This window comes from Rhinatrema bivittatum, chromosome 4, assembly GCF_901001135.1.
Source record: "Rhinatrema bivittatum chromosome 4, aRhiBiv1.1, whole genome shotgun sequence".
Classification (NCBI taxonomy): Eukaryota; Metazoa; Chordata; class Amphibia; order Gymnophiona; family Rhinatrematidae; genus Rhinatrema; species Rhinatrema bivittatum.
The window spans coordinates 108,698,576-108,726,307 of record NC_042618.1 but is presented as its reverse complement, the minus strand read 5'-3'; the positions used below and the strand labels follow the sequence as shown (position 1 = coordinate 108,726,307).

Below are 27,732 nucleotides of genomic sequence, written 5' to 3'. Positions count from 1 at the left end.
CAGACGATATTTTAAATCGTCAAAAAACGATTCACATCCCTACTTATTTCTGGCATTAAAATTTGCATTGCTGTGCGTTACTCTATCGCATTTGATGTTAGGAGCTGCTCATTACCATTAATTCTGCCCGAACTCCTCCCACTTGCATAGCAAATGTAACATTTGCATACTAACATGCATTGCGCTGTTTAATGCATGCGTTAGGGCCTTAACGCTAGTGTTAAGGCCCTAATGTGAAATGATAAATGACCCTGTTAGTTTTTGAAAATTCACAATTTTATTCCAAAAATTTGCTACACCTTTTTTTCCATTAGCTGGCGAAAAATAGCATTCCTTTACCCATTCTCTTGTGAGCTTCTTATTTGCGCTCTCCGACAAGTGTGCCTCCTGCATGCCAGCTATAGCAGCTTTATATTTCTGTAAAGATGGTAAAATCGTCTTCCTTTTTATCGGGGTGCCTAGACCATCTACATTCCAAGAAACTATTCTAAGTTGGTCCCCCATCTAAACACTTGCTATGTAAAAATAAATGAATATTGCCATACTCTGGTGCGAGGCTCCCAGCCACACCTTGCACCATTCTAAATGAAGCAAATTTGTTACCTCTCATCAAAATAAAGCTTCTCATCTCTTAACCCCAAATTTCATCAATGCTCTATACTTCCTAAAACACGCATATCCTTTAGACCCACCCCCCTTTCCCTGACCCGTCCCCCCTCCTGTCTCCTTCTCCCTTACTTTGTATTAGCCTTCTTAACAAGAGCATGAGATCCACTAGTTATGTGTGCCGGTACCATCCCCTCCTAAATATCAGACTATTTTCCCCCAACACACAACAGATCCTCCTAAATGTAACAATCAAAATTAAAAGACAAAATAGATAAGGAGTAAAAGCAAACTCATAGCCCCATCCTCAAGCTACCCAATCACTTGCAGCTTACTCACCCTGTTTTCCCAAATCCTTCCAGACCCCTTCCAAGCATGTTTGACGCAAAGTCCCAAGACCCATAGGGCCATCTCCGGCATGACCCATGTTGTGAAGAATCCTCTCACCTCCGATAACATTTTCTACCAATCTCAGAGGTTATTCAGGCTTTCCAACTGAGACCATCTCCAGAATGACCTTCAAACTGAAATATCAATCCAAATTGATATGGTGCAGCAAGGGACAGAGGTATACTTGGGGGTAATGTCACACATGTTGAAATCTAGCAAGGCTCTCCCCGAAGCCAATTTCCATCAAACTCTGAAGATAAATAGCTTACTTGACCATGGCACAAACTACTGAAAGTTATATCTCACTGCTCAATTTTCATGAAGAAAGAACAGAAAATACCAAATGCTTGAACATTCACAGTTCCCCATAACATGGGTGTCTTCCACAACTGGTCGCTGGAAAAATTTGCCATTTTGTATATAACCTGAAAACCAAATTTAATTTATAAAATGCAAGAAATGCACAGCTTTTTCCATTTGATCAAATACTTCACAGCTCTATCGTGCCATATCTTGAGGCGCGCCGGATACTGCAAAGCAAATCTAATTTGATTCTGCACGAGAGAGGTACATAGAGGACTGAACTCTTTTCACTTCACAGGGGCTTGAAGGGTATCATCCTGAAAGTGGCAAATAGTATAATCCTGATATTTTAACCCTCTGAATTTCCAATATTTCTGAATTATCGTTTGTTTAAGCATGAAATTAAGGATTTTTGCAAGCGTGATCCGTGGTCGTGCGCCTCCTTCCTGCTTGTGGCCTAAGCGATGAGTTCTCTCAATTCCATGCAGCTCTGCAATTCCGGCATACCCAAGGCTTCTGGGAGCCATTTTTCCAGAAATACTGGTAAACTCTGATCATCAATACTTTCTGGGAGCCCAATTATTCTTATATTGTTAAGCCTTGACCTGCTCTCTAAATCCTCTATTTTCTCTTCCTGCCCCTTTATCTTTTTCTCTAGCACCACAAGCCTCCTTTTGTGCGCCAGCATGTCATCCTCAATAATGGGGAGACCCTTCCTTCCACATATTCAATACGTGGAAGGGGCCGTTTTAATGTTGGCGATTTGTTCGGAAATCTCAAGGAAAGTTTATCATTCAAAGCGGAAATAACCGCTGACATCAGCTTGGCAATTATCTCACTGTTAGTGGTAAGGCCCATTATATTTGTGTTTGCAGCAGCCATTTTCTGCTCTCCCATGCTTGCGTTCTCTTTATTCTTTTTGGCCCCCTTAATTGGGCATATTTCCAGGCGATCTTTGCATAAATCTGTCAATTGACATATAGGGATCTTACCAAGTTGAATTTTGCTCTGTGCGGCGATATTTGACGGAGGATGAACCCCGGTGAGAGGGGATGGCACCCAGAGCACGGAGAAAGAAATCTTCCCAGGCTCACCATATCACGAGACCACTCTTGTTCGCTGTAGATTTTAGCTTTACATTTTCAGTCTGTGGTCATATATGTCACTATTTCAGTCATTTTTCCATGCAGCTGCCTCTCTAAAGGGCCCAAGTCCTCTAGTCTAGTGGAACTGCGGCCCTTTTGTATGTGATGCTGTCTATTTTTTGTCCCACCTCCCGAGTTCTCTTGTATCTATGGAACATAATCTCTTATTGGCTTTATTTCTGTTTCAGCTACATCACAACATACTGGTTCTAAGGCTGGTTTTTCAGCTGGAGAAGGGATCAGAGACTCCAGAAGAAAAGAGGAAGTCCCCCCTACCCCTCATTCCCCTCCCCCCAAGAGATATTGTGAAGAACTCAGGAGCTTCTAGATGAGCTCTACACCCCTACCGGGGGGGGGGGGGGAAGGAAACAAAGTTTTATTTTTCTTTTTGACATTCTTTTTATTAAATTTTTATTTTTATGTACTAAATGGCATCTCTTCTTGAAACTATAATTGTGTGACAACATGAATGATGTATAAGAGTTCCAGATTTAGTACGCTTGTGTATAATGTGTATACAGGTAATGTGACTCAGGATGTGAAGATGAGGAAAGATTGGAAGGAAGGGAGTAATAAATGAGAGCGTTAGGCTAGTTGTGCAGGAGGCAGGATCTGGCAAAATGCTTTTAAAAGACATGTGCAACAATCTGCTGCGGGTAAAGATGTACTCTCTCTTTAAAAGCAGCCAGTGCAGAAGGCTTTTGTTGTATAACTTGTATAAACCGCTCATGGCATGTGGCATGTGATAGAATACAACCACAAATCTTGTTTCTGCTACATTTGAAGATTTTATTTTTTATTTATTTATGTTAATTTATTTATGTTAAATAAATAAACAAACATTTGAAAATTTTGTCCTGAGAGGAAAAGAAAAGGAAAGAAAAGCTGCACAACTGCAGCAAGGCACCTTTGGGAGATGTTCCTGCCCTGGACAGGAGAAAATCTATTTGGGTTTTTGGGTTCAGGCTCTGGATTGAAAAGGCGCAAGTGTATGGGTGAATAACCCTTTGTGTGCTGGTCCATCTGTGAAGCAGAGGGTGTTATTGAGCATCGGTGGTAGCTCCTCTTCCTAATCATCCCAAATTTCTTTTTCCCCCCAGTTGGGTTTTTTTTTCCCATCCCGCATATCTGCCAAATAGATCCTTTTAGGACAGCTGCTATTTGTTAAAGCCTGAATCTCCAAGATATTCAACCTCCAGAGTCCAAAAACAACTGGGATGAATTGACTCCAGATTAATTAAGTAATACAGGCAGAGCATTATCACACAATATGAAGTGCCGTGGTAGTTTCAGTTAGGACCCATGGTTCTCTACTTGTCTACCTGCCACAATAATGCTAATACAGTTGTAGCGTTGAGTTTCAGAATGATTTCTGGTGACAGGGGAAGTGCCAAAACGAGAGAATTTGACACTCTGTACTGAAACAATAGGAAGTACACCCCCCCCCCCACCCCCCACTCCACACACACACTTTGTGCTATATGGGCAGCAATCACACTTCTGCTGCTGCATGCTCTCTCCGACAGCTCAGTTTATGCCCTTCTTAAAGATGCACCCTATGTCACTGCACTGTTTGCACACTCCCCACCTGCCTTCCTTGGCTATAGCCCTAACAGGAAGCACCTCATATGAACAGTCCAGTTGTTGATCTTTATATTTATTTTCTGAACTCTTTCTCAGTTATCGGATCATGACGCAATGTTGGCAGCACAGTCCAGAGTACCGACCCAATTTCGCCACCATTCTGGAGAGAATCAAGTACTGTACTCAGGTACGAGGTTGTGCAAGAGACTCCAGCTTCATTGGTTCTCAATTTATAGCATTATGAGAGTCAGAAGTGCTGTTTAAAAAGCAGCATGCCATAATTTGGATTTGCTGGTTACAAAGAAAGTGTTTGAAAGTGATATTGTTTTTTAAAATTGCTTTTGCTAATATTTCTTTCAGTTATAAGAGGATTTTTCTGGTTTCCTCTCAGTTAATAGCATGGTTGTGTGCAGCTTAAGTGCATTAACCAATAAATTAGTCTTGTTCAGAAATGCTGCTTGCCACTTATAATTCTACTCAACCCAGTTACTGCTTTCTTATACAGTCTTCTAAGAGCAGAAGCAATATCTTTCTAAAACCCTGCTCAATTACATTAAGTGATCATCTAAGATTGTGGGGATTCTTTACAAAAATACAAGCAATCCACATTGAAATAAAATATATGACAAAATGAGATGTATTCAGTGTAATAATTGTGAGGCTCTGGCCTTTAAACAAGCTGGAGGCATAGAGCTTGCAGCATAGGTGGTGACTCATCTTAAAAAGGAATTGGCTAAAATTAGAGTTGCCTCCCGCCATATTCAGAAAGCCTGTCTCCAGTCCCATAGAGGATCTGAAAAACCAGGGGTAGATGGATTATAGCCACACACATGCACACAAATCCAAATCCATTTTGTATGACCCATACAAAATGCCTTCAGAGCTTTGGAAACCGATGATAGAAGAAGCATCTGAAGTCATAACAGAGTTTAAGACACTCACTGTACAAAAAAGCCCATGGTACTCTCAGAGTTTCCATAACAACAGAAAACTGTTTCTGCTGGGGGAATTTATCAAATGCATTAACTTGGGCACACAGTTTGAGGGGGAACTAAAAATGGTCCCAGTTCTTTCCAGGATCCTCGAGTAAGAGGAAGTCAACTCAGATTTTTAGGGATTCTAAAGTTGATGTCATAGTTCACTCAGGGAGTAATGACCTAGCTAAAAACAAGGAATTTAGGGGAGTGGATTAGGTAGCTGGCAAGGACCATAGCATTTTCCGAAGTATTATTTGTTTATGGTAGGGTTACTAACTACCCCATTTTGAACCGGACAGTCTGGTTTTCTGTTCACTTAAACAGTGTCTGGGCAGAAGTACTGACCAGGCACTAAAAATCTGCCTTCTGTGGCAGGCAGCTCCTTTCCCCTACGGCCCGGGAAGGGACTAAGGTGGAATGAGCAGCAGGAGAGTGGAGCTGCAGCCTTGCCCCACCTCCTCTCCCCGTGCTGTGATTGGCAGCCATGGGGAGTGGCAGTGGGATCGCACCTGAGCACACTCTACTTAGCAGCTGCTCTGCAGCTCTTCCCCCCCACCTCCTTTCTTTACTGTGACTGGAAGCTGTGACAAGACGGGATGAAAACAGAGCTTGGTTTCTCTCTGTCCTCCCAGCTGCTGCTACAGCAGTGCTTCCTGCACATCTCAGGAATGTCTCAGAGGAGAAAAAGAGGCACAGAGGAGGCAACAAGGAAGGGATGGGAGAGACAAATAAGAGGATACAGGGAATGGAGAAGGGAGATAGAGAGGGAGGTGCACAGGCTGGAAGAGAGAGCCAGAGGAGACTCATGGAAGGAAGGAGGGGGAGAGAGGGGGCACAGGGAATGAAGGAGGGAGAGAGACAGAAGAGGGCACAGGGGCTGGAGGGACAGAAACACTAAGGATGGCACAGGGGACGGAGGAGGGAGAGAGTCAATAGGGCACCGGAGATGTTGGAGGAAGAGAGAGTAGGGGCACACGGGCTAAGAATGAAGAGAGACAGGAAGGCAGAGAAGATAAGGGGAGAGAGAGAGGGGGCACAGGGCCTGGGGGAGGCTGGAAAAGAGACACAGGAGGGCACAGGAGACAGGAGGGAGAGAGATGAGGGGCAGTGGGAGGGGAAAGAGAGACAGAGGCAGAAGGAACAGAGGGAAAAAAGAGAGGAGACAGGAAAAGGGCACAAATATATGCAAATGTATGCTAATATCAGAAAAGGACAGGCACCCTTCCTCCCAGTCCTCTAAAGAAAGAATGGTGTTAAGTGGACTGGCACAGGGATCGGTTTTGGAACCAGTTCTGTTCAATATGTTTGTGAGTGACATTGCGGAAGGGATAGAAGTTAAAGTTTGTCTATTTGTGGATGATACTAAGATCTGCAAGAGAGTGGACACGCCTAAATGAGTAGAGAAAATGAAAAGTGATTTAAGAAAGCTTGAGGACCGGTCAAGGATTTGGCAGCTGGGATTCAATGCTAAGGAATGCAGAGTCATGCATCTGGGCTGTGGGAATCCAAAACAGCTGTATGTGATGGGTGGTGAAAGACTAATGTGCACAGAGTGGAGAAGGACCTTGGGGCGATACTGTCTGGTGATCTGACGGTGGCGAAGCAATGTGACAAGGCAATAACTAAAGCCAGAAGAATGCTGGGCTGCACAGAGAGAGGAATAACAGGCAAGAAAAAGGAGGTGGTGATACCCTTGTATAGATCCTTGGTGAGGCCTCATCTCGAGTACTGCGTTCAGTACTGGAGCCCTTATCTCAAAAAGGATGGAGACAGGTTGGAGGCAGTCCAAAGAAGAGAGACCAAAATGGAGTGGGGTCAGCACTGGAAGACTTATAAGGAGACACTGACGGATCTGAATATGTATATTCTGAAAGAGAGGAGGTGCAGGGGAGATATGATACAGACCTTCAGATACCTGAAAGATTTTAATGATGCACAATCGTTAAACCTTTTCTGTTGGAAAGGTATCAGTGGAAATAGGAGTCATGAAATGAAACTCCAGGGAGTACAAATGAGAACCAACGTCAGGAAATATTACTTCATGGAACGCCCTTCTGGAGGAGATGGTGAGCTACTGTGCTCAGGGTGCCTAATAGGTAAATCTTAACCTGTGAATACTCTAGTGGAGAGCAGAGACGGGGAAGATATGAGAGATATTCAAAGAAGATATTAATAATGCACAAGAAGAAAAACTGTTTCAGTGGAAAGAAATTTCTAGAACAAGGAGTCATAATGCAAAGCTCCAAGGTTATTTTTCATGGAATGAGTTGTAAGTGCATGGAATGCCCTGCAGGAGCAGGTGAAGGAGGGAAAACAGTAACAGACTTCAACAAGACATGGGATAAGCGCAGAAGATTCTTAGTTGCAAAAAAGTAGAGAGAGATTAGAAGCTGAAGTGTTTAAAATGCCCTATATTCAAGCAACTCAATGAGAATAGTTCTGCCAGAATGAATGGCAAAGTGGGTAGCATGAAATATCTGAAGTTCTGGTGAAAATGCAAGCAATCACACGGCTAGGTCATATATCTGCAGGCTGCAAGGACAGCAATATCTAGATATCGTGGAAGAAATGCAGGCATTCAAATAGCCAGATCTGTCTAGCAGGCTAAACACTCCTTGCGTCTGCAGGTTGATGATGGCAGGGTATTGTCCAAAAAGGCCACAAGGACTTAGGATGCCAGATGTTCTGGCAGTGTCTATGCCAAGGTTGGTTTGATTAATGTCTGGCCTTGGGCTTAGAAATGGGAGGGGAGGGGTGCTGGCTGTGAACTAAATAGAGGAGGTTGGAATACAAAGGAAGAAGATGATAAAACACTGGAGGAGAGGAGGAGCAGGGGTGATATGATACAGACCTTCAGATACTTGTGTTTTGTTCTGTGTGTCTAGACAGTGGGCCCCAGGGTCGTGGTAAGGGTAGACTCCACCCACAGGAAGGAGCCCTGTGGTGACTCATCACGACAGGCGGAGTCTCAGTGATGATGGGCAACAGAGAAATAACTTTATTATACTGCAATGATACCCGAGGAATGGGTAATGAACTTAGTCCAAGATGTAGGACCTGTAAGCAGGTCTTTTCCGATGATAGCCCACAGCACGGGATGGTCCTAGAAATACTTCCTCTCAGTGGTGCTTGTGTAGGATATCTCTGGTAGATGCTCGTAGTGCAGAATAGGCTGGAGATAGTAGATGGATGTACACAAGGTAATAGAGAGCTGGTGGTAACCCGCAGCGCGGGGTGCCCTGAAGAATACCTTCCCTTGCTGGTGTATGTGCAGGAAATATCTGGTAGTGGTCCGCAATGCAGGGTAGGCCGGACGCCGGTGGCAAGTTGCACAAGATGGTATGGATCCAGTAGTGGTCCGCAGAGCGGGGTAACCCGAGAATCCACACAGTGAAGGTAGAGGCAGGTGGAGAGCAAGCACTGTACTCACGAGGCACTGAAGAAGTAGATTGAAGCGTAGGCACCGAGAAGACCTGGAATGGAGCAGGGCCAGGTCATCCAAGGAACGATGCAGGACTCACTGAAAGAGAGCAGAGGCAGTGAGAGAGGCCCTGTGAGAAGCGGATAGCCCTGAGTGTGAGCGAGGCCCCCGAGGAGCGGGTACCAAGAACACTCAGACAGGAACAGCAACCAGAGTCACAGAAAGGCGGAATAAGCAGGACTGGAATCTTTGCTAACTCTTCGTACTGAAGGTCAGCTGAGCTTAAGTAGTAGAAGCGGGTGACGTCATGCGGTGGGGACGCCCCCGAGGTTCCCGCCATGACGCGCTCAAGCTGGGACCAGGCGCGCGCGTGTGCCCTAGGTTACCCCGGAAGTAAGATGGCTGCCAGGAGCTCCCACGCCGTCCTGGGAACGCCATGAGGGTCGGCCAGGGGCGGATTCCAGGTAAAGATCAGCCCGGGGATTTTCCGCCCAGGCCGGCCCAGGAGATACCCCATGGTCTGCCGAGTGTGGCTCTATCGCGGCTGCGCTTGGCAGACCATGTGACCAGAGCGACCAGCCCACCGGGGGATGCCCGATCCCCCGATAGGCCAATCCGCCCCTGACAGTCGGCATGAAGAAGCGGAGATGGCTTTCTTCCCCAGACTAGAAGCAGAGGAAAGAGGTGAGCAGTAGAGGTCACAGCTGCCTGCGACCGACGAGCGCAACAACTTGAAAGGTTTTAATGATCCATGGTCATCAACAAACCTTTTCCATTGGAAACAATTTAGTAGAACTAGAGGTCACGATTTGAAACTGCAGGGAGGAAGACTTAGATCCAATGTCAGGAAATATTTCTTCTCTGAAAGGGTGATGGATGCCTAGAATGCCCTTCCGGAGGAAGTGGTGAAGACTAAAACTGTGAAGGATTTCAAAGTGGCATGGGATAAACACTGTGGATCCCTAAAAGGCTAGAGGATAGGCATAAATAAAAAAGCTTAACCGGCACAGAGTGGCGGTTACTGCCCTTGGGAAGCTTGCTGGGCAGACTAGATGGACCATTTTGGTCTTTTCCTGCCATCATTACTATGTTACTATTGTTTTGGATAAGAAGTGATATCCTATGGCTGGTCGCGCTTTATGGCTGGCAGCTGGGTCCTTGGCAGTATGGACAGGAATAACTGGGCAGACTGGTTGGGCCAGTTTGTCCTTTTCAGCTGCCATCTATTATGTTTCCACTGTCAGATGACTTCAGCTTGTAACAGAAGGTAATGACCATGTGTTTGGTAATGGATCAGTATTGTATTTATTTTCTTTTTAGTATGTCCTTTTCCTTTCATGAGCATGAGCACGGAGGTCTTTCCATTAAGAAAGGCTGATTCAATCTACAGCTTTTCACTTGCTTTCAACTTCCCAATATTTTTTGTAAGGTGAATGCTAAAACTTTCGTATAATACATAATTCTCTCTCATTTTCTAATTCACTTTCATTTTTCTCATAGTTAAAGTTTCAGTTGAGCATACTCTGACTGTATTCAAGTATAAAGGTATTCTAAGTATATTTCATCTTTTTCAGGATCCGGATGTAATAAACACAGAGTTGCCAATAGAATGTGGACCAGCACCAGAAGATGAGGGAGGAACAGTTATGCGGCCTACCTGTAGTGAGATGCCTCCCTTGCTGGTGACGCCCATGCTTATCCCACAACTGGTTTCTAAAAAGCTAGAGGCAGAACACACAGTGCATAAACTTGGAGAACACCCACAGGAGCTGCTAGTAGAGAGTCTGGGAGACTGGAATGTAAAGGGTCCGAATTTAACATGTCTTACAGATTCCAACAGTGGGCTCTGGATCCATCAAAACTCCAGCCCTGTAGAAGAGGCCAAGCTCCATACAGCATACAGGCTGAAAAACAAACCTCAAAACCTCTGGAACCCCACCTATGGTTCCTGGGTCATGGAAGGTATCAGCCCCAACTCAAATTTCAAAGCCTTCCCAGAACAAGACGATTCAGGCTTTGATGGAAATTGCAGCTCTTGCCCCAGTTCACGGGCATCTCCAGCATCTCCAAACCAAGACCATTGTCCTCACTTGGATACTGGTGGACTTGAACTAGTCAAACTTCAGACTTTCCCATGTGGTAATGTTAATTATGCCTATGATGATCTCACCTATGAAACAGATAGCTCCTTGACAGAAGACACAAAAGAAAGAGCAGCTATGTTGAGGAATACCAGGCTCCAAGCGGATGGGCAGATTCTTAGAAAACCAGAAAAGACATCTGGGGAGAGGGACTCTGGACTCTCCCTTTCAGATGACTTCAGTATCATACCTGTATAACCACAGAAAATTCTCCTCCTGTTCAAGAGATGATCCAGCTTTTCAGAAAAATGTGTTCAAGAAAGAAGATCTATCCTTACCTCTTTTTTTCACCACCTGTGTATTGTTTCTTCCAAATGGGTAGCGATTAAGCATTGGATATGATTTTCTGCATCATTCCAAAGTCTGCCTCTCTCCATTCCAAGGACAAGTTATCTGCAACAGTTTCAAGAAAGCACCATCTAGCACATAGTCTCTGTATCATTTCAAAAGACAATGTTTCATGAACATGGAAGAAAATATGAAATTTTTACCCAAAGCCCAGCTCACTTCACCATTCATCCAATCTTGATAAAAATTTCATGAAATGTTCTGCTCTTGATTTGTAAAGACACTTGGGCCTAATTTTTTAAGCTTTTTTTACCGGCAAAATGGGAAAAAAGTCTTTGTAAATCAGACCCTTGGACTTCAAATTTGGACTCTGCTATGATGGAAAATAATTGTCAGAGCTCTTCAATTTAACAGTGCCGCTAACTCTTAACAGTGAAATATATTGTTTCTTATGAATAGATAATTCTTCCACCCTAATATGGAGGCCAATATTCAAAGCGCATTTAGTGCTACCTAGCCAGATAAATATAACTTATCCAGCTAAATGGCAGCAGCCAAATATCCAGCTATGTTCAGCATCTGCCACTTAGCCCAATAAGTCACTTATCCGACTAAGCTGATAGTCGGATAGTCAGTGGGCAGATTAGGGTGACACTACTTATCTGGTTAACTTATCTGGATAAGTAGCGATGTTTGTTCTTACCCGTTAAGATAATTGGATAAGTTAGACCTGCCATCAAACTGGTCTAGGTGGATATAACTTATCCGGCTAAGTAGCAACTTTTACGTGAATATTCAGTGGCATAGTTGTGCTGTTGAATATCTCATGTAACTTAGCTGGATAAGTTATATCTGGCTAAGTTACATACCTGGATATCTTTCAATATTAGGCCCACAACATTTTGTCTGACAGTAACAGTTTAACTGGTCAAGTACTGAATGTTCACTTTAGGCTTTACCTGCGCTTCAGTTTGGTTTGCAGAGGTAGTTGTTACCAGCACATACAGCCTGCACTATATGCACACAGGGCATGAATTGTAAAAAGAACATGAGAAAACTTGCCATGAAGGGAGTGAACATACAGTGACCTTATCAATAAGGCACTTAACTAGCAATGTACATACAAACTTTTCAGCCCTCAAAAACCAACCTGGTATTCTCACTATAAAGTGTTTGAAGAGTAGGCTTTTATGGAGATAAATAGTCTGCATGTACTTTACTCCTTCATCTGACACAACTTAAAGTATAAACATTAAGGGGCAGATTTTAAAAAAAGTACGCAAGCGCATACTTTTGTTCACGCACCTGGCACAATTTTAATAAAAGATACGCATAGCCACGCGTATCTTTTAAAATCCGTGGTCAGTGTGTGCAAGGCTGCGCAAAATCGGCAGCCTGCGCGCGCCGAGCCGCACAGCCTGCCTCCGTTCCCTCCGAGGCCGCTCCGAAATCGGAGCGGCCTCGGAGGGAATTTTCCTTCCGGCGCCCCCCACCTTCCCTTTCCTTCCCCTAACTAACCTGCCCCCTGGCCCTAATTCCCCCCCCCCCACCTATATTTCAAAAGTTACCCCTGCCCAAGGCAGGCGTAACTTGTGCGAGCGGGCCAGCTGCCGGCGTGCTATGTTCCGGTCCGGGGGCTGGTCCGGAGGCCGCAGCCACACCCCCGGAACACCCCCGATGACACGCCGCCGTGACACGCCCCCGACATGCCCCCCCCCCCCAGGAAAGCCCCGGGAGTTACGCGCGTTCTGGAGCCAGAGCAAGCAGGGGGTGGAAGGGGCAGCTTTTCGGGGGGTACGTGCGTAACTTACGCACGTACCCCTTTGAAAATCTGCCCCTAAGTGTACATGTACATTTTTTAAAAATTAAGGGGTAGATTTACGCGTGTAACCCCCGAAAACCTACCCCTGCGCGCGCCGAGCCTATTTTGCATAGGCTCGGCAGCGTGCGCAAGCCCCGGGACGCGCGTATGTCCCGGGGCTTTCAAAAGTGGGTGGTCCGGGGCCGGGGTGGCAGTCCGGGGGCAGGGTGGCGGTCCGGGGCAGGGAGGTGGTCCGGGGGCAGGGTGGTGGTCCAGGGGCGTTCCCAAGTCCTCTGGCACAGGGGCCGTGCCAGAGGTTCGCGCGCCAGCAGCCGGCTGGCACATGCAAGTTACACCTCCCAGAGACAGGCGTAACTCCATCAAATAAGGTGGGGGGGGGAGGATTTAGATAGGGCCGGGGGGGTGGGATCCAAAAAAAAGTTCCCTCCAAGGCATCTCTGATTTCGGAGTGGCCTTGGAGGGAATGGGGAAAGCCATCAGGGCTCCCCTTGGGCTCGGCGCACGCAAGGTGCACAAGTGTGCACCCCCTTGCGCGCGCCGACCCTGGATTTTATAACATGCGCGCGGCAGCGCACTCATGTTATAAAATCGGGTGTACGTTTGTGCGCGCCAGGTAGCGCGCACAAATGTACCCCGCGCGCGTAAAATTTAAAATCTGCTCCTAAATGTATGCGTGTAGTTTTCAACCACACCACCTAAAGGCTCGCTGGAACGCCTCTTTTTAATTCAGTTTAAAGCTACATATATTGTGAAGATATGTGCCTACTTTTAGGTGGCTAATTTACATATGTGAATTCAGTCATTCTACTATATAACTGCTTTGAGTTTCTTTTACCCATGTAGATCTCACCTAAGCCTTTTAAAATTTACCCAATAATATATAGAGATCAAGAACCTAGCAAGCTATTAAGTTTTAGATGCTCTGTGACAGAGCCGTAGCTAGGCAATTTGGCATATATGGCCAAGAGAAAAATTGCACCCTCACCCATTACAGAACACATGACACCACAAGCTGACAGACTCTGTTAAATATTTGTACAGCAATACCCAGGGTCAGTGAAAGGGTATTAGGTGCCCTAGGTGAAACTTACAGCCTTGGACCCTTCCAGTCCTTGTCATGCCCTCTCCACAAACAATTAAAATGTATGCATTTATAACAAATGTTACATGAAAAATGATATTCAAAGTATAGTCTAAAGTAAAATCATTTACAGTATGTATATTATATTTACATGCATTGCTGTTGTACCAATCATAAAACCCTGCAAAAAAGTACAAAAAAAAAAAGACACTTGGAACCCATATGGTATTAGGCCTACTATAATATATATTGGCCCTCAGAAAGCCATGAGAAAACAGAATTACAATATTATATTGAAACAGCACTAACTGCCAATGCTCAAACAGCAAAACCCTAACTATGAAAAGACAACACTAAAATATTACACCAAGCCCTAAAACACGAATACACCTTCTATTAGGAAAACAGATCAAACCAAGTTGCTTTAGATTCCTACACAGAAATTACATGCTAGTGGAATACCTCACCTTAGTCACACATGCAGAATGTAGACAGACCCTCACCAAATACAGAATAAAGAGACTACAAAGTATAAATAGAAATGTACAGACAGAATCTGAACTGGAAACTGTAACAAGCCAGATTCTTTATGCGGTGCAACAATGCAAAAACAAAAAAATCACCATATTTCATAAAACAAAATCAAGAAATATAAATAGCAGCAAAACCATAATAATAAAAAGAATAATTCAAAAGTTAATGAATAGAATAACATCCAATAATTGAAACATCATATAAAAGTTTTCTGAACACCAATAAAATATTTCAAAACAGACACATCAAATAACATTAAGAATTAAAAAAAGAAATCCCCACTCCACTCTCTATACCTAGGAACATTTGATTTCCAGATGCCCTGAGATTGTCATGGATTGGCAGACAGAGAGGAAGAGCGACTGTTGCGTATAAACTTTCTCCACACACACACCCCTTCTCTCATTACCTTCCTCCCCCTACTCCTTGAAGCAGAAGCAGCAGTCTCCTTCAGCCTCCATGGCTGACGGGATGACTTCTTTTTTGGAATGCGGGGGCCAACCCAGTCCTGGCCTTGTGCTCTTTTCAGCAGGACAGGCCACGCTGCTCCTCCTCCTCAGGCTCTGCCGGCTTGCTACTTATTCCAGTGAGGCCACACTGCTCTTGATTGCTGCAGCAGGAGATATCTTCCTCCCTTTTGATTCATCGGCACTATGGCGCTCTAGTGGTACTTATGGCCAAGGCCATATTGGCCATAGGCATGTTATGGCTCTGCTCTGTGATATTATATACTGTATTTTGGTTAATTTACTGTATTTTGGAGGATCTGGTGTGACATATGAACAATCTGGCTTAATGTAAAAGATAGTGTAGTTCAGTACAATTGAAATAACATTTCACAGTTTTGTATGTTGAAGACCAAGACTGATGACCATGAAGACTTAAATCCTTTTATAACATAGGGATAAAATCACAAATTAAATTGGTTGACCAGTAAAGTCAGAATAAGACAAATGCCTTGTTTTTATTTGGGTCTTGGAGACCAGGTAGATCATAGCTTGCTCGAGATCACACAGAGTCAGTAGGAGAATATAGTCTTGAACTTATATCCTATGAGGTCTTCCAGATCATAGTCCAGTATTCTAACCATTAGGTTACTAGATAACCCCACGCAAAAGCACTGTATGGAAAATCCATGACTGAATGAACATTTACACTAAATTTTCCTTTCACTTCAAGAGTTCAGATATGCTCGTCTAAATCTGGCACTCTCTCTGCCTGTGCTTAAAATAATAGTGCCTCCTACTCCAAGCAAAATTTAGATCTGCAGCAAGTAGGAGACATTGTGCAGAACATATTTTTAAAAAGTTTTGCCGAGTCCATTTTTTAAAAGATAGAGTGTATTGTTTCCTACGAATCTAAAAAATGTGTGGCCAGATCTAGCATTCTCATTCCTTCTTACTCCACTTCTGTGAATCACCATGCCTCCAGCTACCATTTGGGTGCTGCTCCCATGATCTACAAAGCGGCATTAAGCTCTCTTTGGAGCAACTTCCAGTACTACTCTGAGTGGTTAGCAGATGTAACCATAACATCAGTACTTGTCTCACTCTGTGCTGATTTTGAAGTGACAGTTGAACATTGCCATGCACAATTTGACTGAGAAACAAACCAGACACAAAACATCTGCTTGGCAGTGCTAAGCACTAAAATTTGAGCTACTGGACCAAGCACCAATAACACTATAAACAAACCACCCATACAGAGCTCAAAAAAATAAAATCAATAATTACATCTTAGTCAGTGGTTAGGATATCAGTGATTTCACTGATTCAGAAACAGATAAGTAAAGAAAGTTGATAATTACAATAATACACAGTGTCAACATATATAGATTAAATACTTTCCCATAAGTGTATAATCTAAAATATAGTGTTATACACTCTGTGGGAAAAATATAACAAGTTATTTCATCTGTAATTTTGGAGCATTTCTTTAGATGCCATGTAACCAACCCATCTACCAACTTATCCCCTGGAGATGGCAAAGGATTGCAGTAGTGTTTCTGACCTGTAAAGTTGAGAGTCAAGGAACTTGGTCAACTTGCCGTGTGTCCTGTACACGGAGCAGAACTGAGGAACCTTTCTGTTCCAAGGAGCCATGAAAAGATCCACCTCCGGGCTTCCCCAGAGGCGGAAGATCCAATTTGCTACCCATTGGTCCAGAGACCATTTGTGGAGGTCTGAAGAAACAACTCAGTCTGTTCGCTAAATCGTTATCCGAACTGGCCAGATACATGGATCAACATATTTTTGTTGGACAGCCAATCTCTGAAAGACCAGAGAGCATATCAGATCGCCTGTAGCTCCAGGAAGCTGATTTGATGGAGCTGTTCCTGGGCAGTCTAATGATCTGGGTACTGAGCCCATCTGCATGAACTCCCCAGCCCTGTGTGGACGAATAAGTGGTTAGGATAATTTGAACCTGAAGAATTTGGATGAGTACCTCCAATTACAGGTTGCAAATTTCCCACCACCTGGACAAGGAGTCCCATAGGAACAGAATGATTCAGATGCAGTCCTGAAGATTCTGAAGCCACTGAGAATGTAAGATTCACTAGGTGCTTTGCAAATGCATGTATGCCCAGCGAGTAACAAACTGTGGAAGCCATTTAGCCCAACAGTCTCAACAAGTGCTGAGCTGATACCTGCTTGCTCGGTCAAATGCCATGTTGGACTTCAGTGTGATGGCCTGTTGCTGCAGCAAAAAGTCCTTGGCCTTAACTGGCAGGGCTCCTATGAAGTTCAATTGAGATAACAGATTGAGATGGGACTTGGGGTAGTTAATGATGAACCCTAGAGACTACAACACCTAGATGATCAAGTGCATGGACTTTTCGTCCCTTGCTTGCAAGGCGCTCTTGACCAGCCAATCATCCAGATAGGGAAAAACATGGACTCCCAGTCTGTGAAGGTGTGCAGCCACCACAGCCAAATATTTGGTAAAAACCTGCGAGGCAGACACCAATCCAAATGGCAGAACGCGGTACTGGAAGTGTTGTTTCCCTACCACAAATCGGAGATACTTCCAAGGACCAGGGAAGATCTCGATGTGGGTGTATGCATTCTTCAAATCAGAAGAGCATAGCCAGTCCCCTTTTTGCAGGAAAAGGATCAAGGTGCCCTGGGAAAATATCTTGAACTTTTCTCTTTTCAGAAAAAAGTTTTCAAGGCCCTTAGGTCTACAATGAGACAGAGTGCCCCTGTTTTCTTTGGAATCAGGAAGTACCTGGATTAAAATCCCTCGCCTCTTTGCCCTAGTGGAATGGGCTCGACCACTGTGATCATTAAGAGAGGATGGGAGTTCCTCTAAAAGCTACCAAGTCCCCAAATTGGCTCAGGGGGCAATTTGGCAGGGCACTCAATAGGTTTAATTTATACTCTCTGTGGACAGTGGCAAGGACCCACTGGTCCAACATTATACTGGATCACTGGTTTGCATAGAATTGCAGCTTGCCGACTGGAAAGTCCATTGTCCTGGGTACAGTGAACTTGGCTACGCTTCCTTTGATCCAGTCAAAACCTCGTCTCAGGAGTTTTGGTTGGGGCTTTGGGGCCATTTGTTTTGGACAGCTACGAAAGGCCAATTGTTGCTGATGGGGCCAAAGTAGCAGAGGATAATATCTCCTCAGGCAGAAGAAAGATGTCCTGTGGCCAGACCTCGAAGGCCTTCTGGCTGAGAAGGACAAGTCTTGAGTATCAATGGAGAACTACTGGAGTGTTGTATGGTGGTCCTGAATTTGAGCCACCTTGACCTTCACTTTATCTCCGAAGAGATTCTCTCCTGCTCATGGCATGTCAACAAGTCTTTCCTGCACTTCCTGACAGAGATCAGAGACCCACAATCAGGCAAACCTGCAGGTGTCAATCCCTGCTGCAGTGACCCTTGATACTGCCTCGAAAACATCGTAGGATGAATTGATCCCATAATTCCCACACTCCAGACCCTTGTGCACCAGTAACTATCCTGCTGCTGTTGAACCAGCTGCTCAGCATGTCCCGCACCTGTTTCAGGATGTCTCGCATATATTGGCCCATAAAGAGCTGGTAGGCCTCTATGTGGGCAATAAGCATAGCACCCTGAAACATTTTTCTCCCAAAAGCAGTCACAGCCCTCTGATCCTTCCCAGGGGGCCAGAGGAATGGGTCAGAGTGCAATTGGCCTTCATTAAGAGCAGATTCAACTACAACCGATTGGTATGCCAGCTGTTGCTTGTCAAATCCAAGAGCCTTCTGTACGAGATATAGTGCATCCACCTTTCTAATTACAGGAGGCTACAAGAAGGGTTTTTTCCTACATCCTCATCAGTAACTCCATAAGGATTTCATTTAGTGGGACTGCCATGATCTGCTGAGAAGGCTCCACATACTGGAGAATATCCAACATCTTGTGTCAGGTATCCTCCTTCATTTGCAACTGAAATGGGATGGCTTCTGCCATTAACCTGATGAAACCTGCGAAGGAGAGGTCTTCCAGGGGAGACTGTTTGGAAAGGAGGCCATCCGATGAATCATCCGAAACATCTGAGGAGCCATTCCCCATGGGTTGTAGGAGCCCTCGCCTCACTGCCGTAGTCAGGCACTCAGCCATGAAATCAGAACAGACTCGACTGGCCATGTGGGAACCAGGAATGACCACTGGATTGGTCAGTGGCAGTCTCGATGCCCTGCCAGGCATCATCACCCCGGGCAGCAACACCAGTGAAGGTGTCAGTAGCACTCTGTTGAGCACGTACAGGAATTTGAGCAATTGTTCTATGAGAGATGGTACTGGGCCCAGGGCCTGGTGCCCTGATGCAGAGGTCCCACAACACCTTCTTTACAATCAGGTGCACACATTTCTCCAGCTCCTCCTCAAAGATCACCAATGCCAGGACTGATTGGGATCCTAGAGGCTTAACCAAATCCTCTTTGGAGCCGAGAGGAGGATCAGTGGCGGACATCGGGTGATGGAAGCTGTGGCGAACCCCTGTTAACTGTGGAGGACAAGTGCTCCTCACCACAGGGTCGCTGTGGAGGCACAGCTGAAGCTAGTGCATCACCATGCCCAACACCATGCATTGATGGGGACCGATGCAGATGCTTCTTTGGCTTTTCTTTATGCTTGGATCTGTTCTTTCCCCGTGCCAAGGCCAAAGATGACGAACCTGATGTCTTCGACCTGGAAGAGGCAGGCGATAGCCTGTCTCCATTGTCCCTGGAAACTGTCAATGCCAACAGAGCCGATGGCCCCACCGATATTGATGGCTCAGTGGCCATCAGTGTGGCTCCGAGGTCCCTCAATGTTGATGCCTCCGATGCTGATACCGATGGATTGGAATTTCCTGGCCCGAAGAATTGTTCCATCATCCTTTTGGGGTCATCTGGGCACACTTGCTGCAACCCTGGATGTCATGCAATGCTCCCAGACAGAGGACACATCTGTCATGGGGGTCCATGATAGACATGATCCTTGTGCATTGAGGGCATTGCTTAAAACCAGTTGATGACATGTAGATACAAAAGAATAGGAATGAGTTATTGAAACTGATGGCAATGGCCATTGATGGCTGGCAGGCACTGAGTGCACCACTGCCCTGGGGGATCAACTATGAAAGGAAACTTACCAAAATGTTGTAAAACCTGATTGAGACAATAAGGAGAGGGGGGGGGGGAGGGACACCACGTCGAACTGCACAATCTCGATGTATCAGAATTATCTGAAAACACAAGAAAAAACCTCAGAAGAAGCAGAGAAAAAAAAAAAGAGGGAGACTAAACTTCATCATGAGACACTGGGCTCCATGGAAAAGAAGAGACTGAGGGGGGATCACACGTAAATGTGTGGTATATTGCATGCTGGAGCATGTTTAGAGAGGCTCAGTCAAAATTCTAGAAACTTTGACATAAGTTTTCTGGCTCCATCAGATGATGTCACCTATGTGTAAGAAAGTCCATCCTGCTTGTCCTCGGAGAATACATTTTCCCAGGTCTCATTTAGCATGCCATAAACTAAAAGCAGATGCCTCAGTTTTCTATTGAATTGGATTAGATAAGTATTTTTCTGTGTGTATCTATCTGTTACCTTTGATAAGAGCAACACTTCTTGTAAAATGCTCCCTTGGTGGAGGGCAAGTGTAAATAATTAGAGCAACCCTGCTTCTATGCAATTTCAAATCGGGTGACTGTATCCTATACTTCTATATTTGCAACAAGAATAAAGAGATACTAAGAATGGCTATTAAGTTGGTCTCTGTCAGTATTGCTGAAAGGAATAAATCCACCTGTTAGATGGTTTGTAAACTGAACATGAAACATTAACACTGGTAGAAGTTATGGGTTTTTGGAATTAAGTACTAATATAAAAAAACTGACAATATGTGCTGCACGATATCTTGTGGTGTTACATTAAACTGGATCCAGAAATCACTGTTCCCATGGTTTGTAATAACCAGCGATGACTTTTATGGCTAGTTTCAATTTATATCCATACACAAGACAGAGAGCAGAATAATCAAACAGTCCAAAACTTCATAAGTTGATAAATAAAGTTCCTTATTTTATTTTTTTCATTTCTTCAAAGTGGCTACTCCAAAAGCTCAAGTGAAATACAATAGTTTTCAACCAGGTCCCCCGACACGGACCGTGTTTCGCTTAGAGCTGCGTCGGGAGGGACTGAGCTCAGTGTATTATTTCAACCATTTCAGTCAAGTCCAAATTGAAATCAGAGGAGAGCCATGAAGGAATGAGAGTAGCTTCAGGGGATGACGGTTGCTTGAACTTCCTTTCCTGGCTATTTCTGTGTTAGTTTGCAATTTACACATCACTAAGGAGTCTGTGCACTAAAGTTTGACAAGCATAAAAGGTCCTAGTGTGCATGCTAAACTGGTCTGAAAAGACATTAGTGTGTACATGGAATGTAAGTGAAAGAACATCAGATGTAAATGAGGCTTTACAGGTGCATGCTAAATAGCATGGCATGCTCTCCTTCATGTGTTATTTAGGTACTAACTTATTAGCATGCAAGTTTTTGAAGGTCTCAGCTAACAGGAAGCATTGTGAGATACTGAAGGAGATGGAAGCGATTAAAGCAGGAAATGACATGGGAAATGTAGACTAGAGGACAGAGGAAAAACGGAAAAAAAAAGAGGAGGAGGAGGCCAGTAAGGAGATACCAACGTACATTTGTGCAATTCCAAAAAAATCCATATATATTTAGACAAAGAAAATGTATTTTCAAACCAAAGATTCACAGATGACAACTGTTTTTCACACTCTGTGTATACTGTGTTATAACTAATTAAAAAAAAAAAAAGGGTCCATACCACAAGTTCCAATCAAGTGCCATAACTGTGCTGAAATTTTGCACTGCATGTAGTCTCTATCCTGCATGATCTCAGATGGTACAGACTGTCTGCAACACAGGTGCAGGTAAGAGACATGGGGCAAAAGCTGCAGCAGTTGTGCCACAAGTCTCTCACAGAAAGGCATCCACTTCTCAATCCACACTGGATGCTCCTGCCAGACCTTCCACCTCTGGTCTGAGGCCCTCTGAAATGGCCACTCCTGTGTGGCATAGATAGAGTGGACACCATGGAGGAATGAGAGTAGCTTCAGGGGATGACGGTTGCTTGAACTTCCTTTCCTGGCTACGGCAATGATCATTGCCGATTGAGTGACTAAATATTAGGGCTCTAAAATATAATCAAGCCCATTGAAAAAAGCTGTGCTTCTAGCATTAAAATTACTTGTTTTTAAATGAGTTTTAACCTGAAAAACAGGCTTGTACACAATTTTAATTTGGCAACTTTTTTAATACTTATTTTTTTTAATACTTATTTTTTTTATTCACACTTTCAAATTAAACATTGCTCAACCATCACAGTACACAAGATATATGTAACCACCAACAATACATAGCAAGAACAACCTAACAAACCTTTCTGCTCACCAACTGACACAGCCTACCCTGTACCACCTCCCTCCCAATACCCCTCCCCTTCCCTCTCCTCCACTCCTCTTCCCTCCCCAAAACACTCTCACCCCCTCTCCCTCCCCATATATCCATCATCAATCAACACAACAAGGTAGACTAGACAAATGAAAGAAAGATCAGGAACCCATACTTATTCCTACCTCATAGAAGACCATTAAGAAAACAACTCGTCGGCTCCCACATATCTTTCACTTTCGTAGATCCGCCTCTCACCCTTTCAGTGAGAACCTCCATCTCTATCATTTCCCTCAGCCCCCATACCAGTCTTGAAGTAGAGGGGCTTTCTCATTCTTCCACTTATTAAGTATAACCCTTCTCTGCACCAAACAGAGCTTCTGAATAAGAGTACTGAGACAATGATCTCCCCTTACTTCATCAGGAATATATACAAAGAGAAAAGGATGGAGGTCCTCGGGCAGCTCAACATTCGTTATTGTTCTGATTGTATTCCTCACAGCCTCCCAAAATGGCACCAGTTTAGGGCATGATTATCTGATACGAGTCAAATTACCTCTCTCACCACACTCTGCCAACATTGCGCTGAATGAGTGCTACTAATAGTATGTAGACGAGCTGGGGTCAGATAAGGTCTCTGAAAGATGTGGTATTGTTGGTCCACTATATTTGCCAAAATTGAACATTTCCACACTCCGCTCATAATACTTTCTTCATCTTCTCATTGTATCCCTAATTCTCTCTCCCATCTTCCTACATTTGGCAACGCCTTACCTCCACATATCTCCAGATAGCCTTATAAATATGGCTAATCCTCCCTTTCCAGGGACCTATTCCAAATGCCGCCATTTCCACTCTAGACAGCGGTTTAAATCCTCCTTTTAAATTTTCCCCTTCTAAGGCAAAAGTCTGTAATTGTAAATACCCATATACAGGGAAACTGAAGATTAAACCTCTCCTGAAATTCCATCCATGTACAAAATACTCCCCCATAAAAAGTTGTGAAAAAGTAACTAATGAAGAATTCTTTTATATCTCTTGTATTTTATTGTACAAGTAAAAAATGGAGTATAACCCAAGAGCCTCTCATGCCCCTATCTACTGTGAAAAATGCCAGCACTTCTGAGAGGCAACTGCAATGCCATAAAATCTTTCTCCATCCCCTCCCAACCAGGGCGCAGCCATCCAACCTTCCCTACCAATACAATGTTTGAACTCCACCCAATGCTGACTAGATGAGCCAAATAACTAAAGAGGACCGTCATTAACAGTCCTGAAAATCCAGGAGCCCCATCCCTTTCTAACCTTCCTTTTCTGCAATATCTTGTAATGAATGCTACCATAGTTGAATTTATACAAATCATCCACTCTAGGCCCCAAAACAACCCTCAGATATCAGATTTTCTGTGCTGTCCACTGTACAGGACAGTCTACACTCAAAAGGCAAACTCCCTGGTTGATCTTCCAATAGAGGTAATACTTCAGATTTAGAAATGTTAACCTTATACCCAGAGAAGCCACCAAATTCTTGCAATTTATCCAAAATGACCAGAAGGGGGAGACATCTAAATTTGAAATATACAGTAGCACATAATCTGCATATAGGGTAATTTTTTTGTTCCATCCCATCCACCATAATACCATTAATATGCACCTCTCACCTAAATAGAGCTGCCAGTGGTTCAATCACTAAGCCAATAAAAGAGAGGACAAAGGATATTCCTGACACATACCTTGCTGCAAGGTAAACAACCTTGCATCCACCTTGACTCCACCCCATTAACCCTCAAACAGCCCAGGGGCATTTGTACATAGCTCTAATCCATCCTCTCATATTCGCACCCAGTCCAACCTTTTCTAGCACTGCGTTCAAGAAGCTCCACTCAACCCTGTTGAAAGCCTTTTCAGCATCTAGAGATATTAGCACAGTTTCCAGTTTTCTCTTCTCCACTTCATTTAGCACTCCCAATATAGCCATCATATTATCACTAGAGTGCCGTCCCATATTGAATACCACCTGATCTCTATGGATCAATTTAGAAATAACTCTGTCCAACCTCCTAGCTAATACTTTTGCTAAAATTTGAAGTCTGCATTTAAGAGGAAAATAGGGCAGTAGGAACCACTCTACCCTGGCTTTCCCCTTCCTTTTCACTGTGATAGCAGCATCATATATGGTATCTGGAAGGATACCCTGTCTAATATTTTTTGAAATACCCTCACTAAAACTGGGGTAACCTTTCTGCAAAAAACTTGTAAAAACCAGTGCCAAATCCATCTAACCCACAAGCTTTCCCAGCTTTCATTTCCTTAATGACTTGACAGATTTACTCATCCTTTAAATCTGTCCCTCTAGCTTATTGTGCTCCTCTACATCAAAACACAGGAGCCCAGCACTTTCTAGGAACTCATCCAATTGAACCATGTTTGACCCTCCCTGAGAGGTACAAAGGGCTTCATAAAACGCTTGGAAGCATTCAGCCATCTCAGAGGGCATACTAATTTTCTGTGAACCTTTCAAATTTACTGTATTGATTGACGTTCTTTCTTTTCCCTCAACTGTCTAGCCAATATCCCCTCTGGTCTATTCTCCTTTTCAAAAAACAAACACTCTCTTAGATGCTTTCATCAGCTTATCAATCCTGTCATGTAATAGAAGATTTAATTGGCTTCGGGCCTCACACAATGCTTTGAAGCGTGAAATTCCCCCATTTCTCCCATGCTCCACTTCCAACCGCTGGATTTCCATCTCCAATTCTTTAACTCTCTCCACCCTCTGTATTCTCTTAAAGAAAGCCACTGGGCTAAGATGGCCTCTCAGTGTAGTCTTTGCAGCCTCCCATAAATACTGTTGCTCCCTTCAGTAGTAGCACTGAAGCTCATATATTCCTCCCATTTCCGAATCATCCCCTCCTGTATAACAGGATCCTTCAGTAGAAAGTCATTGAGTATCCAATGTTGATTACCCTTTAAATTTAGAATTAATTCAATGGTGAGAGTCACTACTGACTGATAAGAGAGCCCACTTTACAATCTGCAACTCTCCAAACATTTTCTTCTCCTATCCACCACATGTCAATGCATGAATAAGATTTATGAGGGGGGCAAGTAGAAAGTATTATTTTTCTTCCTAGGATGAAGCTTATGCCATATATCCAGCAGGCCCACTTCCATCATTTTCCCTCATACAAATCTTGTCAACCCCTTTTCTCTCACATGGTGTAGAACACCCTCACAATAGTTTTCTCAATCAGCCATATAAAATGTAATTGCAGGTGGGCAATTGGGGGGAATCTCCAGAGGTGGATAGAGCTTCACAGAAATGTGTCTGTCACCATCAATGCTCAACAGCACCCCCCCACCCCAGTCTAGCAACTTTTAAGCAGAAAAGGCAAAAAGGCAACATGCTACTGACCTTTTAAGTGCTCTTTTCATGACTATGTGCTGTTCAAGAGCTTTAGCAAAGGGAAATATGCTTGGCAGTGGTTTTCTGGTGCCTTATATTGATAGAGTACAAGGAAAAGGTGAAATGTAATCTTACCTGATAATTTCCTCTTTGAATCCAGCCAGACCAGTCTAGATGAATGGGTTATGCCCACTGACCAGCAGATGGAGACAAAACAACAGACTCCCTGACATCACCCCTTCTAGGCATCCAGCCTGAATTCAGCCTACCAGTACAACCTGTAAAAACTTTCAACAATTTAAAACCCCTTTCCAACCAGAGATCTAACCAGAAGAAAAGAAAAAGCATAGAACTATACATAGACAGAGATAGTTTCACCTTAGTACTTACCAGGAAAATAGAATATGCAGTATCTGATATATCAGAGTTCTGCAATAAAATCATACATAGTTGGCAGTAAAGAAACAGGTGGGTTCTAGACTGGTTTGACTGGATTCAAGGAAAGGAAATTATCAGGTAAGATTAATTAAATTTCACTTTCCCCTTCATCCAATCAGACCAATCCAGACAAAAGGGATGCACCCAAGCTAATCCCGATATGGGAGAGATCCAAAGCTGGCTCTAGGAAAAATGGTGCCCTGGGCAAAAGCACCCCCCCACCAACTGATGGTGCCCTTCCCAAAAATCATGCCCTGGTCGTCTAGTGGCCCAGTTCCCCCCACAACTCTAGATCCTTCCTTACCTAATAGAAGACTCCCTGGTCTGACTGGATGAAGGAGAAATTGAAATTTAATCTTACCTGATAATTTCCTTTCCTTGAATCCAGTCAGACCAGTCTAGAATCATAAATAAATAAATGACAAGAGTCATGATAAGGGCTGAAAATCAACAGAACCAAATGGGGTCCTATTTCATATACTGTATCTTATTTCTTTGGTTTCTAGTTTTTACAACACTTAGAGACCATACTTCATGTCCAAATTTTCCAGCTTCTGGTGCAAGCCATGGCTTATAGCCTCTAAGTGACGAGTGCTGCTGCAATGGTTGGGCTGAGTAAGGAAGGAGGATATTTTACATTTTTAAAATAGACAACCCCCCCCCCCCAGGCAATTGCAAATGAAATCTCAAGAAGCTGAAGCTCAATAAAAGTCAGTTGCAACTAAGCTGAAAGTTCAAAGGAGCAGGAGTAAAACTACCTGGTCCAAAAACCTCAAGAAAATAACCTGTCCAAATAATGCATGAATCCTATGGCTCAGCACCAATGCTATGCCCTGCTCTGGAGCAAAACTGGGTTTATTCTCACTGAGCTTGATCACAGGTCCTTGGGTCATCTGGGACAGGCGATGATACAGAGGAATTTGTTCAAACTCCTAGCGGGCAGGCTCTACAGAGAGCTGTCATCTGTGACTCCGGGCCATACACTTGCTGCACTAACTGGGATAAGAAGGAGTAGCGGAGGGGGTCAAAACAGGGACCCCCCCCCCCTTTACCAAGTAGCTGAAAATTAAGACTTATGGCACCTTTAACCACTATCTAGACCAGTCTGGATTGAACTGGAAGATTAGCGAGACGGGAAATTGAGGGGGGGGCCAAAGAAAAGAAACAATGCAGTTTCCAAAGCCATGAGAATACCACCCGTGTGGTATTGCTTGCTAAAGAGTGAGCCCAAGAAACAAAGGTGAAGAGATAGCGTGCAGATTATTCCTTTTACTTGGTCTAACATATTTGTTATTAACTTTCATATGCTCCCTTCGTCAGACTGGTAGGAGCTGCACCTGTGAGCGTCTGCTTTTTATTCCTCTTGACTTTTACAGCTACGTTTTTGTCTTTTTTTCATCAGAATTATTTTTGAGTCAGGTTTCCCTCCCCCCTTTTCATTTTTGTTTGGAAGCTAAGCTTACACTCCCCCTTTCTTTTCTCCTTTCTGGCTTTTCCCCCACAGAAGGAATCGTTGCAGCTCCTACCTCCAATCTGGAGGTCCGGCTGTCATGATCTCTGGAACCCAAGGTACTGTAGTTGTGTCTGTTTTTCCTTCTGTCATTGGTGTCTCCCCAACAGGTATCTTGGGAGCCCAAGAAGGCCTTCTCCCTTTACTCCTCGATTCT

The 27,732-nt window shown here is 44.0% G+C and overlaps 1 protein-coding gene and 1 long non-coding RNA gene across 7 annotated transcripts in view; one reads left to right on the top strand and one right to left on the bottom strand.

Moving 5' to 3' along the window:
- The window catches only part of LTK (leukocyte receptor tyrosine kinase), a 170,968-nt gene extending 158,697 nt beyond the window's left edge, over window positions 1-12,271 (top strand). Inside the window, exons 25-26 of the mRNA XM_029598654.1 lie at window positions 4,125-4,215; window positions 10,001-12,271. Of these exons, the coding sequence (XP_029454514.1) occupies window positions 4,125-4,215; window positions 10,001-10,765 (856 nt within the window). The 3' untranslated portion in view covers window positions 10,766-12,271. The remainder of the gene's footprint in view (window positions 1-4,124; window positions 4,216-10,000) is intronic.
- The window catches only part of LOC115090054, a 68,259-nt gene that overhangs the window by 20,926 nt on the left and 19,601 nt on the right, over window positions 1-27,732 (bottom strand). For 5 of the 6 annotated variants that reach the window (XR_003856293.1, XR_003856296.1, XR_003856298.1 and 2 more), the window contains one exon: window positions 10,846-10,960. This is a non-coding gene — a long non-coding RNA (uncharacterized LOC115090054). Of the gene's footprint in view, window positions 1-945; window positions 1,131-10,845; window positions 10,961-27,732 lie in introns of all 6 variants that reach the window. The other variant, XR_003856297.1, reaches the window with a different exon arrangement.